Consider the following 15,270-nt stretch of genomic DNA (forward strand, 5'->3'; position numbering starts at 1 on the left):
GTAAGAGTGTGCATGTGTGCATGAGTGTGTGAGTATATGAGTATGAGAGTGTGCATGAGTGAGTATGAGTGTAAGAGTGTGCATGTGTGCATGAGTGTGTGAGAGGTATTGTGTGTGTGTGTGTGTGAATGTGTGAGTGTGGGTGTGTCTTGGGCCACTTGTCTCTGAGCTCCCCTAGGGCTGTGTCCAGAGGCCCTGCCAGCAGGAATGGGGTGGCCAACTCCAGTGGACCTGGGAAGGGGCTGCAGCTGCCACTGGTTTCCCCATGAGGCCTCCCCCAGCCTGGGCCCTTCCCCCACTGGAGGCACATACAAAGCCCAGGGCCTTGCACCATTTCCAGCGCTCCCTGGGTGCTATGGTTTGAATATTTGTCCCCTCCAAAACTCATGTTAAATTTAATCCACAATGTGGCAGTCTTGAGAGATGACCCAACCATTAAGACGTGATTGGGTCATGAGAGCTCTGCCCTCATGGATCAATTAATCCATTGGTAGTTTAATGGATTGATGGTTTAATGGATTGATGGGTTGATGGATTAATGAGTCACCATGGGAGTGGGACCAGTGGCTTTATAAGAAGAGTAAATGAGACCTGAGGTAGTGTACTCAGCCCCCTCACCACGTGATGCTCTGTACCACCTCCGGACTCTCCAGAGCCCCTGTCAGCAAGAAGGCCCTCACCAGATGCAGTCCCTAATGCTGGGACTTTTCAGCCTCCATAACTGTAAGAAGTAAATTTCTTTTCTTTATAAATTACCCAGTTTCAGGAGCTCTGTTACAAGTAACAGAAAAGGGACTAAGGTACTGGGCCAGAGCCCCACTGTTTAGAGACAGGCTGAGGAGGGAAGGGTGGGGCCTTGGCCACACTAGGGCCACTGTCTTTGTGAGGGGCTCCCTGGCCCTCACATGTTCCCTTAGAGGCCACACATGCTGTGTTCTAGGCCACTGTGTGTGCAATTGTTGCACACCCATTTCGATGACACATGCCTTTGTTCCCAGCTCACTCAGCTCCCACACAGCCCCCGATGGGACCTGTTTGCTGAAACTGACACCCATCTGGATGTCTCACTCCCAGGTGTCTCACAATTAGATGTGCCCTGCCTCCTGCTGTCATGCCCTCAGCACCTCAACCCTCCCACAGGCTCCCTCTGACCACCAGGCCTCTTGGCCTGAGCACAAGAAGGCTGGGTGTGCAGGAGTTAGTGCCCCCTGGGAGCAGTCCTCACCTACATCTGATGGAAGCTGGGGGATAAATGCTCCAGCTTTTATCTGTGCATGAAGGACATTGAGACACAATCTGCATGGTACCCCAGATTTCCCCACAGGGACTGGGCACCAAATGCCCTCAGTGGCTGCTGTGGACTGAATTATGTTCTCCCCAGTCTTATGTGGAAGCCCTCACCCACAATGTGATGCTATTTGGCGATGGGGCCTTTGGGAGGTGATCAGGTTGAGATGAGGTCATGAGGGTGCGGTCTCCATGGTGGAATTAGTGTCCTCATAAGCAGAGCCACTGGAGAGTTCTCTCTCTCTCCCTCCCCGCCTCTCCCTCTCACATAGGGAGAAGGCAGCCATCTATAAGCCCGAAGAGAGCCCCCATCAGGGAACCAAGGCAGCTAGCACTTTCACCTTGGACATCCAGCCTTCCTTGGAACTGGGAGAAAATGAACATTGTTTAACTCCCCCCAGCCTGTGGTGTTTGCTACGGTGGTCCCAGCAGACTAAGCCGTGGTTGCCAGCTCAAGGGTACACTGAGCTACGGAACCAGTAGTCTGGTTCCGTCCCTTCCCTGTCTCCTCCCTACTTCTCTATGGGCTAACTGGGATTGCCTCTCACATAAACTACTCACACTCCATCCTTGCCTCCAGAGCTGGTTCTGCGGGACTCAGGCAAAAGGGAATCAACCATAAATCCACGACGATGTGCTGCTTTTGTTCCACTGGTCTTAAATGCTAGATTAGTTTGGATCCTTTTCTGTGGCAGTGCCGACATGAATGTTGTTGCATACCCTCCTCCTGCACGGGTGTGAGTGACTGCAGGATAAACTCCTAGGAGAGGGTCCACACCTCCCAATGCACCTCCACCGTGCCTCATCCTTTCCACCTGTGGATCTGTGTTTGACTGTAACTGCTGACAGCCTAAGGCCACATGGGGACCCAGATGGCCTCACTGAGATGCAGGGCACAGGGCCCGTATTGCTATCTGGGCCACTGCATGAGCATTTCTAAAGTTTATGGAGTAGCTATGCTTAGAGAGTATTGCTGCACCATCCCTCTCCTGTCAAACATTTCAGCTGTCGCCCGCTCCTCTGCAAGGGCTTCCATGCGGTTCAGCTTCCTGGGGGCTCATTTTCTTCTTTGTAGGAATAACATGCGCATAAACCTAAACTTGGTGCACAAGGCAGGGGCTGCAAACACATCCCAGTTGCCCTCAGATTCTTCCTTTAAACTCCCAGGAGAGGAGGCACGAATTAAAGACCATGTATATTTTTATAATTGACTCTGGATTCAGGTAATGAGTTACCAACTTTTTCTACAAACCACCACCAGCTTTGCTATCATGAGTGTAAGAGCAGGCAGCCAGCCCCCTCCTGCTCCAGCCCCGAAAGCTCTGGGCCCTGCCTGTAGTGCAGGTGTGGACCAGAGGGAACCTGAAGAGGCTGGGAACTCTCTGGAAGTTGGTCTGGCATGAGCTGATAAAGGAGGTGCTCAGGAGCCCTCCAACCAACCAACCAGCAAATCCTATCCTGGGTGGGGGAGGGGAGAGAGTACACCCCAGGGGACAGGGACAGGAATGCCTAGAGCAGCAGCACCCACAGTAGCACAAAGTGGAAACAACCCAGACATCTACCCAAAAGAGAATGGGCACATCATGGAATGAGAAACAGTGGAAAATGAAGGAACTACAGCGGTAGCATCATCATCACATGACTCTTAGCAACTTGCTGTGGAGGGGAAAAAGTTGCACAGAGTTTGATACAGTCTTATATAATTGAAAAAAGCAAACAATGTGTTATTTCAAGGAGTGCAGTGGTGTGATCTCGGCTCACTGCAACCTCCACCTCTTGGGTTCAAGCCATTCTCCTGCCTCAGCCTCCTGAGTAACTGGCATCACAGGCATGTGCCACCATGCCCAGCTAATTTTTGTATTTTTAGTAGAGACGGGGTTTCACCATGTTGCCCAGGCTGGTCTCGAACTCCTGGGCTCAAGTGATCCACCCGCCCTCAGCCTCCCAAAGTGTTGGGATTACAGGCGTAAGCCACCACATCTGGCCAAGATACAACGTTTTTCAAGTAGGCAGAAGGATGTGGTAACCTGATGGGCAGGGGACAAGGTACTCAGGGTGTGGTGAAGTGGGGGAAGGAGCACCCAGCAGGGATAAGAGTGGGTCTCGTGTCCCTGGTTATGCTGTATGGTAAACATGCATTGCTGTATTTTGCTTATATCAAACAATGCATAGCTTAAACCTCAGAGCCAACCTCCTCGAAGCTTATACAGTCCAAATGAAGATCAGCCTGGCTCCCATCCTCACAGGAGCGGACCCCAGGGGTCTTTGCTTCCTGCAGGTCTGTGGGTGCTGCTGGAAGCTGTACTCCATCCCCAGGCAAACGCTGCGAGTCCCCTGCATGGACCTAGGGCCCCAACTGGGGAGGGAGCCTGGAGTCTTGGCTGAGGCGGCACAGTGCAGCCCAGTTACCCTTCCCCGAACACCACAGATGTGACTCCAGGGTCTGCTTCTTGCAGGTTGGGAACCCATCCGTGTCCTGCCCCCAGGGCCTGGGAAGCCAACCCCCTTCAATCTTTTCTTCACAAGGGTCCTCACTTCACCTCCTTTCTGAGACAATAAAGCCACCTGCCCACCCCACTTAGTAGGGTCCCCCTGCCCCCACTCCAGGGAGAAGGCTGCAAAGTGTCCTGATTTTATTTACCCTCCCAAGGACTCCAAGGTGACTTTCTAGCCCCTGTCTTTGTAGAACACAGTGGGGGGACCCTTAAATCTTCAGCAGGCACCCTGCTGCCCAGTGCTGCTGTCTTGCTTTCCAAAGGCATCACCAGCCTCCAGCAGCCACACCACGCTCCTTACATTACTGATGTTGTAATACAGGAATACGGCATTAGGCTCATGTATGACAACCCACAAAATGGTGTGCCTCACTCTTGGTCCTGTCCCCAGGTTCCCCGTTCTCCTCCTCAAAGGTAATGATTGCTGCCTGCTCCTCATCCACAACACACACACACACACACCGTTTTTAGTAAACACAAGATGGCAGCATATCAGACACACTCTTCTGCTGTGCTTTTTAACAAAAATTGTAACAGACCTGTACATCATTCAGATCAGTCTATAAAGAGCTGCCTCTACATTTGAATGGCTGCCTAAGATTTCTGGGAGTAGTTGTATAATTTAGCAGCTTCCTGTCAGTGTTTAGGAAACAGTTTAGCTGCTTTCCAATCCTTCGCTGTTTCCAGCAGCACTGGAGTGAACAGCATTTACTTACCTGTGTGAGTGTGCATTTGGGATAAAGTCCTAGAAGTGACATTCATACTCTTTTTAATCCTCACACCAACCCTGCAAGATTAAACATTATTACAACAATTTTAGAGATGAGAAAATGAAGGCTCAGGGAGGTAAAGTGATCATTCCAGCTGGAAGTGGGGTGGGAACCCGCAGTTTATTAGCTTGGTGTAGCTTTTTGGGGGGACCACAAGCCACTCCCGGTCTACGATGGCCACGAAGGCTGATCCCTTCACTAACGTCTCTGTGGCTACTGTCCAGAGCCTGCCAAGGAGAAGGTGGCCAATAAGAAGGCCACACACAGAGCCCAGGCTCTAGGAGAGGCCCCTGGACGGCCCTGCCGCCTCGCTGGTCTGGGGGCAGGCAGCCTCAGTGTGCCGGGCGGACAGCCTCAGTGTGCCGGGCGGACAGCAGGAAGGCGAGTTGTCTGGGAAAGCGGCGACTCAGCAACTTGAGTTCCCAAAGGTTGCACAGTGGAGGTGGTGATGGTGCTGGTAGTGGTGCCGGGCAGGAGCCGGACGGTGATGTAAAATCTGGAGCCCCGAGCCTAGAGAAGCCACACAGAGCCACACCTGGCCTTCAGGACCCCTGCTGGCTGCAGCCACTGCAGCCCAGAGAAGTCAGCCAGGACCACATCTGGGAGGGCTCCAACTAAGATCTGCTCCCAACCAGGCTTGACCTGGCCCCTTCCACACAGAGGCTCTGCCGCCTGATGTCCCAGGAAGCCATGGGGGCACTGCACACTCACCCATCCACCCACACAGGCTCCTCCAGCCACCTGACATCCAAGCCAGAATATAGGAGCCTCCCCAGTGCCTCCTGAGCTCCAGCCCATAAGTGGCTGGGGATGTGGTCTCAAGTCCTGCCCATCCACTAAGCAAACTTTATTTTTAGTGCCTGCCGGAGGCATACCTCTCTGCCATGCCAACCTGACTGTGAGGCCACCCTCTGTCTCCCACTCCTCCTTCCAGCCCAACTCCCAGCAGCTACATGCAGGACCCAGCATGCCACCCACAGGCTTGACTGTCTCCGCAGCTTCCCCACAGGATGGCGTGGGAAAGTTCCCTTCTGCCTGCTCCCCATTGTTTTGCTGCCATTTGACTGAGGCTGACACCCACAGCCCCCTCCCTAGCTCCTGTGCTCATGGGCCTGGCTGTAGAGATGTGGAAACCCACCAATGCCCACTCCCCCAGCCCTGGCATGGGACCGACTCCTTGCTGTGGCTGGGCCCTGGGAGCCGCTCGGTCCCTGGTCAATTATCTCTCCCCAGCCTCGGCTCTGCCCACTGCCCCCCGTTCAGCTCCCTGACATGTTCCCAACAGCAGGGGTTTGGCCCCAGGCCTCTGCTCTGACCCCACAGTTGCCCCTGACTCTAAGCCAGTCCATTTTGCATGGGTAGAATCTGAGACCAGGAACATCTGAGCTCTCAGAACCCAGCCCTGGCTGCTAAGCCCCATCGCTTCAGCTCGGAGATGTGGGGCAAAAGCCTGGGGATCTGATGATCCTGTAGCCAAACTACGGGGAGTGAGGCCCGGCAAAGGCCAGGGCCATTTGTGTGCTGGGTGTGCGTGTACGTCTGTTCTTCGTGTGTGTGTGTGTGTGTGTGTGTGTGTGTGTGTGTGCATGCGTGGCGCTACTGTCTCTCCAGGTGTCTGTTCAGGGGAACGCGTGTGCATCCTTATGGCTGGCCAGAGTTGACAGGCAGTATATCAAACAATGGGCGTGGAAAAGTCAACACAGACCCCGCCCTGCCCCTGACATTAACTGGAGTGGGCGGGGGGCCAAGGCATCAGTGGGGCCGGGGCATTCAGGAGGCTAGGGGTCCTGCACTGCTGGTGGAGGAAGCCCTTCAGTGCCACACAGCTGTTCCCCGTGTCGTGCATGACTGAGGAGACACCGGGTCAGAAGCTCTGTTTCTTTCTCCACATCTGTTTAGGAGGGAGTAGGTGTGCCTGAGGGCCTGCTTTTCCAAAGGTGTCCAGGGTTTCCTTGAGCGCCCCATGCATGGGGTGACGAGGGGGCATGAGAGTTTGTGCTGTGGTCAGCTGAGGGCCGCCCAGTGCAGAGGTCTCTGCCAGGGCCTCCAACCTTGGAGTACAGCATTAGCCAGCCCAGTGCAGCCACACTGAGTGCAGAAGCTCCCAGCTCCTTCCCTTGCTGCTCTCCCATGTGGAGGACTTGGCTAAACTGCTGCACTGAGGCCAGTTTCTCCACCACTCCTGCAACTAGGCCTGCCCAAGGAAGGTTCTGTGTGCCCTTGCCTGGATGCTGCCTGGCTGCGGGAACAGTCATCAGGTTTTAGCGTCCCCCTTCTCTGCCTCAGTTTCCTCAGCTTTAAAGTGGCACATGCTGGGAGGATGACGTGGACTTCTGCATGCAAAACTGGGGGACAGAAGGCCAGGCAGCATGCACATAGCCAGTGGGGGCGGTGACATCAGGGCAGGGACTTACCCTCGGACTGGGATGGATCTCGTTGGCACCAACCTCTTCTGCAGGGGCAGCTGTACCATGTTCGAGTTGTTTGTGACCTCCCAGGGCTGCAGGGGCTCAGGGTCGGGCTCTGTCAGCCACGACAACCTGCAACAGCACTTGGAATGTCAACATTGCCACCATCCACCAGCCTCCTGAATTAACTCTCACTCATCTGAACTTTCCATCTGCCAGGCACTGGTCTAAGTGCTTCACAAATATTAGCTCATATGTCAGCTCACAAGTGTGCTGTGAGGCAGGTGTTATCCACACTTTAGAGACAAGGAAACTGAGGCACAGAGGTTTCACAGCCAGGAGGTGGGAGCTAAGCTGCAGCCTGCTCCAGAGCCTTGTCATGGCCACAGCAGCCAAACGGTGCAGAGCACTTGAGCCCCCGGGTGCTGGCCTCCTCTGGTTTCAACCTGAGGCCACTCTGTGTGGTGTGTACCAGCCACCTGGGCCTCATGTGATGGTGTCTGCATTGGGGGACAGAATGGGGTGCGAGGCTATAGCTAGAGTCTCCTGGGGCAAGGACAAGGACAGGTGCTCAGCTGGCCCAGCACAGGGGCACAGAATGGAGCTCGTTGTCCCCACCTCCCTCGAGCGTGGCTGCCCTGGTGGTCCCCCGTGGTCCCTATGGGCAGCCCTGCCAAGCATCCAGGGCCACCGCTGGGCGCACAACACTTGTTTCTGGGGTGGGGGGTGAGCATGGAGCGGGAAGCTTGAGGTTGCAGGGTGCCAAGCTGAGCCCTAGTGCCAGGTGCTACCTGCTGTCCTGCAGGTGGGAGGCCAGCTGCCCTGCGCCCCGGGCATTGCTGGCAAGATTTCCCTTGCATTTGTTTTGCCTGTTTGGCCCGTGGCTCTGTCCTTACATGAAGTGCCCCATGGAGACTTGGCCCAGGCCCCCTCGGGCTGCCCGTTATCCTGGCTAGTTGCGAGTCCCAGGAGCTCACAAACAATGGGTGCCCAGCATACCAATTCCAACACAGCTCAGGAGGGGCAGTCGTCTGTGGCCATGCTCCTCGCGTGACTTGGGGAGGCAGCTGGCCTGGGCTCTGGGATGACCCAGGGAGGCTTGAGTCCACCCAGTGGCCCCTCGGCTTAGGCTACGATGGGGGTAACGAAGGCGGACCCCAGACTGTCAGCTAGACAAGGGCTGCTAAGGGGCTCCCTGTGGACAAAACCCCCTCTCAGCTGCAGCCCCACAGAATGCATTTGAGTTCCCAGGATGCTGGTGTGACCTGGGGGAGGCAGGGCTTGGCTCCAGAGGTGTGAGCGTCCCGCACCTGTACGGAAACTTCTTGGCAAAATTCTCCTGGGCCTGGATCCTCCACTTCTTACTCGGGTGAGACTTCTTGCAGTCACTGGAGTCCATTACTCAGTGGGTTAATCTGTGGCGCACCTCTCAGCCATGGCTGGAAGACAAGAGGAGGTGTCAGAGGGGGCAGAGGTGGTGGGGGGCAGAAGCCAGAGTGACGAACAGCCCAGCAGGGCTGGGGGTGCCTGCAGGCCGCCAAATAACCTGCCTCACTGCCCTGTGCATGCACCACTCTGTTCAATTTTCTCCTGTGTGTAGCTACCTATGACCACCATAATCAAGGTCCTCACCAGATGCTCTCCCCAAGGCTCTCTCACGCTTACCCCTCCACAGCCATGCTTGTCCACAGCCCGGTTCCCCAACCCTGGCAGCCACTGATCTGTCCTCATCATGGGACAGCCATGTGATTTCAGGAGCACTATGCAGAGGAACTGCACACAAGGTGTCTTTCTGAGACTGGCTCCTTCTCATCCTGCTTTCTTCCAGATCTGCCCAAACTTCACCCACAGTCTGTCCCTCCTGCTGCTGAGCACTGTTCCAGGTGCGGTTGTGCAGCTTTTCAGGCCTCCAGCTTGGGGCACTTACAAAGCCACTATTAATACTCAGATGCAAGTTTTTGCATGAAAATAAGTCTTCATTTCTCTGAGATATATTGCTGGGTCATATGGTAAGTCCATTTCTAGTTTTTTGTTTGTTTGTTTTGAGACAAGGTCTTGATCTGCCACCCACGCTGGAGTGCCATGGTTGATCACGGCTCACTGCTGCCTCAACCTCCTGGGCTCAAGTGATCCTCCCACCTCAGCCTCCCAAGTAGCTGGGAGCACAGGCGTGTGCTATCATGCCCCACTAATTATTTATTTTTGTAGAAATGGGGTCTAACTATATTGCCCAGGCTGTACACACATTTTTTGTTTGTTTTGTTTTTCTGTTTTTTTCTGAGACGAAGTCTCGCTCTTGTCCCCAGGCTGGAGTGCAATGGCATGATCTTGGCTCACTGCAACCTCTGCCTCCCGGATTCAAGCAATTCTCCTGCCTCAGCCTCCCGAGTAGCTGGAATTACAGGCGCCTGCCACCACACCTGGCTAATTTTTGTATTTTTAGTAGAGACGGGGTTTCACCATGTTGGCCAGGCTGGTCTCAAACTCCTGACCTCAGGTGATCCATCCGCCTCGGCCTCCCAAAGTGTTGGGATTACAGGTGTTAGCCACCGGGCCCGGCCCGGCTGTACATACATTTTAAAGCACCCCAGGTGAGCAGAGTTAGGTGAACATTGAGACTAGTGGAGGGTAAGGTCTGACCCCTGGTGTCCTTTGTGGCAGCATGTCACCTGTTCCTTCTCACTGATGTGTTTTCATGGTAGCCACCTCAGCCAGCATGCCACCACACGGGACCCTGAAGCGTGTTGTGACAATGTTGACTGCCTGCCAGTTTCCCCGGGTGCCATATTTCGTCCCCTGAGCTGACGAGTGAAACCCTGGTCAGGGAGTGGGGCTGATTCCTGGTCTGAGGGGCTGAGTCCTTTTGGCCTAGCCAGGTGGTGGCCTTTCTCTGGGACTAGCACCATCCAGTAGAACTTTCTGAGATGATGGAAATGCCCTAGGTCCGTGCTGTCTGAGATGGCAGCTGCTGGCTACATGAGGCTATCAGCTGAGCATGACTGAGGGACTGAATAGTTTTCAGTTGTATTTAATTCTAATAACTGTGAACAGCTAGCTGCACATGGCTAGTGCCTGCTGCATTGGACAGCACAGCTCTGGCCGCTCGGAGGAAGTCTGTTGCTTCCCCGGGTGTGGTTCTAGCGACAAGCTTGGAGGCTGCACTTCACCAGAACCCTAGGCCTGAGTGTTTGGCTCCTGTCCTCTCTCAGGAAGGCCAGCCCTTTGGTTAAGGTGACCCCTGACGCATGTTTCCCTGGCTGCTGGGGGTTCTCAACCAGCCTTGCAGTGCCGAAGCCCCGTGTTTATGACACTGAGGAGGCATTGCCTGCCCATTCAGAAGAGAGATGGGCAGTCTTTGGGGGCCATCGCCCTTTGGGGTCAGGATGGTACAGTCGCAGGAGACCTGACACGGTGCAGGCTAGACCCCGCTCCAGCATGGAACTGGGCCACACAGCAGGAGGTGGGTGGCAGGTGAGTGAGCATTATTACCTGAGCTCCACCTCCTGTCAGATCAGCGGCAGCATTAGATTCTCATAGGAGCGCAGACCCCATTGTGAACTGAGCATGTGGGGGATCTAGGCTGCATGCTCCTTATGAGAATCTAGCTCATCCCTGATGATCCGAGGTGGAACAGTTTCATCCCCAAACCAGCCACCATCCCCCGCCACAGTGTCCATGGAAAAATTGTCTTCCATGAAACCATGGTGCCAAAAAGGTTAGGGACCACTGGTCTAGAGCCACCCCCTGGCCTCAAAGACCCTCTAACACCCTTGCCAGCCACCCCCTGCCTTCCTGCTCCATAACCCTGCCCCTCCAGGGCTGTGCCAGCTTTGTCTCCGCAGGCTCCTCCAGCCCCACTGCCCTCTGGGAGGTCCCTTGATGGACAGGGCCATGTAGTGTGCCTTGCAGGGGCAGGGGTGTGGCCCTGAGGAATGTCTGCCTCCTCCCACATCTGGTGGGCAGTATCGGGACAGCCCAGCTCACAGGCCTGCCAGCCCCTCCACACCACACCCTGTCCCATCCTACCTGGTGCTCCACTGAAGGCCCTCAGCCTAGAGGACCGTGCACTGCTTTGGTGGGGATGCCCCAGAAGCAGGGAGCCTGCATGCTAGTGAGGACTCGGCTTCTGCCTGAGATTTGCAGCAGATGCTGTCAGGGGCCCATGCACAGCCCCTCTGCCCTCACCTCCACACTTGGAGGCCAGGCCTTTGACTCCCTCCGGCTGCAGAGATGCACTAGGCCATGCACAGAGAGTGACAGCAGCCCCTCACCAATGAGGGCAGGGAATTGGATTAATACCCCAGTTCCCTTGCCCTTCTTCGGGGGCAGCTCGGAGCTGTGCTCTGCACAGTCACCCACAGCAGCCTGTGGGGCTGACTGAGCTACAGCCGTGGTGAGGACACACCCCAGAGTGCATCCTTCCTTCCCCTTCCTTCCCTACGTCCCACTTTCCTCTCAGCACCTCCTGGGTGCAGCTCCCAAGTGCAGCTCTGCACTCACACCTGTCCAGGGCCTGCTTGGGGACTGCACATCTACACACGCATGCCCAGCAACTGCTGCAAACGCCCCAGCCTCAGAGGACCCAGGCTGAGAAGGCAGCCGCTAAGCAAATTTCCCACCTCACCTCACTGACTGCCATTCCCACAAATACTCTACACACACACTCACTCTCACAGACCCACACACACACACACAGAGTCATTCTCACAGACACACACAAACTCACACTCACACAGACTCACCCCACACACAGACTCAGATACTCACAGACTCACACACATACACATACAGACTCACACACACTCAGGCTCACCCAGACACACAGACTCACATACACACTCAGCCACACACACACAGACACCCCACACACACAGACTCACATACACACACACACAGAGACTCACACACATGCTCAGACTCACATGCACACATAGACACACACAGACACACACACACACACACAGACACATACACACTCAGACACACACTCATACACACAGACACACACAAATTCACATACACACACATACAGACACATGGACACATACAGACCCACACACACAAACTCACATACACATACACAGACTTGCACATTCACACAAACACAGATTCACACACACACAGATTCACACTCACACACACACAGACACATACACTCTTACAGACTCACACTCAGAACTGACCTCATACACACCCCCACACACAGGCAGGTGGCCATCTGGGTGTGGCTGGCCTCTCCCCGTCACCACTCTGCCGGCAACCAGCTCTGTCCCTATCCTCTGCTACGTGACCTGGGAGCTCCTCGCTTCCTTGGTCCAAGGCAGAGGCTGCCCCCACCAGCCCATAACGCACCTTGCTTCCCTTCCCAATTCAAAGCAGCTGGCGTGGCCTACTACCACACCTGGCATGATTCAAAATCCGATGATGTCTGGAGAGGAGCCCCTGGGGAACACAGGTAGCCCTTCCCAAATCTGGGATTCTGGGGTCCTCCAAAAGCTGGTGGGCTCGGGCAAGCCTGCTCGGCAGTGATCCCATAATGTGCCATGCTGCTCATCCATCCCTCTGAGGGCGGGGTATGGGGCCAGCTGGGAGGCTGCCTGCTGCCAAGTATGGAATCACTCAAGGCCCGAGGTGGGAGGCTGCACACTGGACACTGAACACAGGCCACTGGGACCATGGCCATGGCATGGGAGACCAGCCTGTCTGTGAGCCAGAACACACCCGCTCACCCACCGCCTCCACGCCCCATCTCTGACTCTGGAAGATCAGCCATCCAGAGGGCCTTCGCCCTGGCCCAGAAATACAGCCAGCCCTGCTCACGACCTGTCCCTTGCCCGCACCAAGAAGTCCCTGGGCCTTGAAGGGCGGGCTTCCCCACTGACTTGCCCACTAGCCTAGTACAGGGTGCAGCTCTCTACACCAGTGCTGGCTAAAGGGGGTCTTGGTGGCCTCCGCCCCTGCAGCCCTCGCTGTTCTGAGGACTCTGGGATGCCTTCGCTGGGCCTAAGCCCACAGTCCTGCAGCCACAGCCTGGGCCAGGCCCCAGCTCAGCCCCTTCCTGTCAGGTGCACTTGGGCGAGTCACCTCCAGCCTAGGCTCAACCCTGAGGACTGTGGGGCAGGGGAAGCCTGGGCCGGAACAGGCAGCAGGGCCACAGCGGGAGGCTGCAGAATGGTGCCTGTGGCCTCTGCTAAGTGTCTGCTACATTCTATGCATAACCTCACTTCATTTTTTTTCTACCTGATGGAGAACATATTATGCTCACCCCCATAATTCAGGTGAGGAAACTGAGGCTCCGGAAAGTTAACTGATTTGCCTGCATTCACACAGTGAGTTGGGGAAGAGGTTCAGGATGGGTGGCCTGTGCTCCTCCTGCTGGGCCATGCAGCCTCAGACAGTCCTGGACCAGGCAAGCAGCGTTACCACAGGAACTGATGGATCGAGGGAGGCAGGAGCGCCCCTCAGGCCCACCCCATACCCTCCCACCTGACCCCTAGGTCATGGGGATGACCCTGTAAGCTGACTGCTGAATCTGCCCCACAGGGACAGGGCTGCTCCAGAGTCCAGGGCTGCTCTCTGCCATCATGACCCTGTCCCAGGCTCTTCTCCACCACCCTGTTGCTGCTTCCCAAGTCCCTCACCGACTTGGGGACTGTCCTTTCCAGCCACACAGGCTGCTAGCACTCACCAGGCAGCTGCCTTGAATTCTGGCAGTGACGATGATCAGGTGTGATCAGAGCGTCCTGGAACTGCTCCTGTCCAGCAAGATGCTGGTGTGAGAGCCGCTGTGGCCCCCGAGGCTGGCAGGGCCCTGGCTACAGCCTTCTCTGGAGAGACCCAGGCCCAGGCTATGCCCAGAGCCTCCAGCCAGAAAGGACAAGCTGCAGGACCCTGTGGGCTGGCTTATGTGATGCCAGGCAGACTGAAGCTGGCCATGGTCCCAGCTGCCACATTACCACAGGAACAGCAGCCCCAGGGCCCCCGGACAGGCAGTGCCAACAAGTTCATTGTGAGGTCAGAAGCCCTTGAGGTCACAATTGGTGACATCACAGCTGCTGACCCATGAGGCTCAGACTCCAGCCTGAAGCCCCTCTGGCCCAGGGAGTGACTGCAAAGTCAGCAGCACATGGGCCAGGGCTGGCCAGCTTCTCAGCTCCACGCACCCAGACGGAAGCATCCACATCTGCACTCTTCATAGCAGAGACCTCTCCCTGTTCAGGTTCTGCAAACAGAAGAGATGCCCAGAAATAGGTAAAGACACTGAGACTGCAGAAAAGCTGTTTCTGTGGAGGAGTGGACACCAGGTTGCAGGGGGTTGAGGAAGGAGAAGGCAGTGAAGGAGCTGAACTGTAAGTGGTTCAGCCGTTCACCTTTACCACTGTCTACTGTACCCTACGACTTTTCACTTATTAGTGCTGTTCACCTGTGCCACTGTCTGCTATACCCTACGGCTTTTTACTTAATAGTGCTAACAGGGTTTTTATGGATTATTTAGGGTTTTCTATATGCCATCTGTGAACAGAAGTAATTTCACTTCTTCCTTTCCAATTCGAATGCTTTATATTTCCTTTTCTTGCTTAATTGCTCTGGCTAGAACTTTCAGTACGGTGTTAAATAGAACTGGGGAAGGTGGGCATCCTTGTCTCCTTCTTGATCTTAGAGAAAAAGTTTCCAGTTTTTCACTATACAGTACGGTGTTGGCTGTGGGATTTTTGGATATATCATGTTAAGGAGTTGAGTGTTTTTATCATGAGTGTTCAATTTTGTCAAGTGTGTTTTCCACATCAGTTGAAATGATCATGTCTTTTCCTCCTCATTCTAATAATGTAGTGTAGTACATTGATATTTTCATTATGAAAAAATAATCCTTACATTCTAGGGATAAACGTTACTTGTTAATAGTGTGTAACACTTTTAATATGCTGATGAATTTCATTTACTAATATTTCATTGAGGATTTTTGCATGTATATTCATAAGGGATATTGGCCCCTAGTTTTCTTTTCTTGTAGTGTCTTTGTCTGACTTTGGTATTAGGGCAATGCTGGCCTCACAGAATGAGTTAGGAAATGGTCCCACCTCTTCAACTTTTAGAAAAACTTTGAAAAACATTTATGTATGTTCTTTAGTAAGTGTTTGTTAGAATTCACGAGTGATATCATGTGGCCCAGGGCTTTTCTTCGTTACTGATTCAATCTCTTTACTAGTTATGAGTCTATTCATATTTTCTATTTCTCCCTGATTCAGTCTTGTTTTTTTTTGTTTCTAGAATTTTGTCCATTTCATCTAGGTTATCCAATTTGTTGGCATA

At 54.3% G+C, this 15,270-nt stretch overlaps 1 protein-coding gene across 1 annotated transcript; it reads right to left on the reverse strand.

The window, feature by feature from the left end:
* Positions 1–4,640: 4,640 nt before the first annotated feature.
* On the reverse strand, positions 4,641–13,976 carry C2H3orf22 (chromosome 2 C3orf22 homolog). The gene is made up of 4 exons (XM_054480804.2): positions 13,649–13,976; positions 8,271–8,399; positions 6,967–7,092; positions 4,641–5,062 (listed from the first exon to the last, which is right to left on the reverse strand). The coding sequence occupies exons 2-4, from the start codon at positions 8,357–8,359 to the stop codon at positions 4,885–4,887; spliced, it is 393 nt and encodes a 130-aa protein (XP_054336779.1). The 5' UTR covers positions 8,360–8,399; positions 13,649–13,976; the 3' UTR covers positions 4,641–4,884.
* Between the last annotated feature and the right edge of the window lie 1,294 nt (positions 13,977–15,270).

The sequence above is a fragment of the Pongo pygmaeus genome, chromosome 2, assembly GCF_028885625.2.
Source record: "Pongo pygmaeus isolate AG05252 chromosome 2, NHGRI_mPonPyg2-v2.0_pri, whole genome shotgun sequence".
In the NCBI taxonomy this organism is placed as follows: domain Eukaryota; kingdom Metazoa; phylum Chordata; class Mammalia; order Primates; family Hominidae; genus Pongo; species Pongo pygmaeus.

What these genes read in the sequence shown, in the direction of transcription:
- C2H3orf22 (XM_054480804.2), bottom strand. Translation starts at nt 8,359, where the DNA reads ATGGACTCCAGTGACTGCAAGAAGTCTCACCCGAGTAAGAAGTGGAGG. An exon ending in GCCAAGAAGTTTCCGTACAG is followed by an intron (nt 7,093 to 8,270) that starts GTGCGGGACGCT and finishes GTGCTGTTGCAG; the next exon opens with GTTGTCGTGGCTGACAGAGC. An exon ending in AGATCCATCCCAGTCCGAGG is followed by an intron (nt 5,063 to 6,966) that starts GTAAGTCCCTGC and finishes TGGCTTCTCTAG; the next exon opens with GCTCGGGGCTCCAGATTTTA.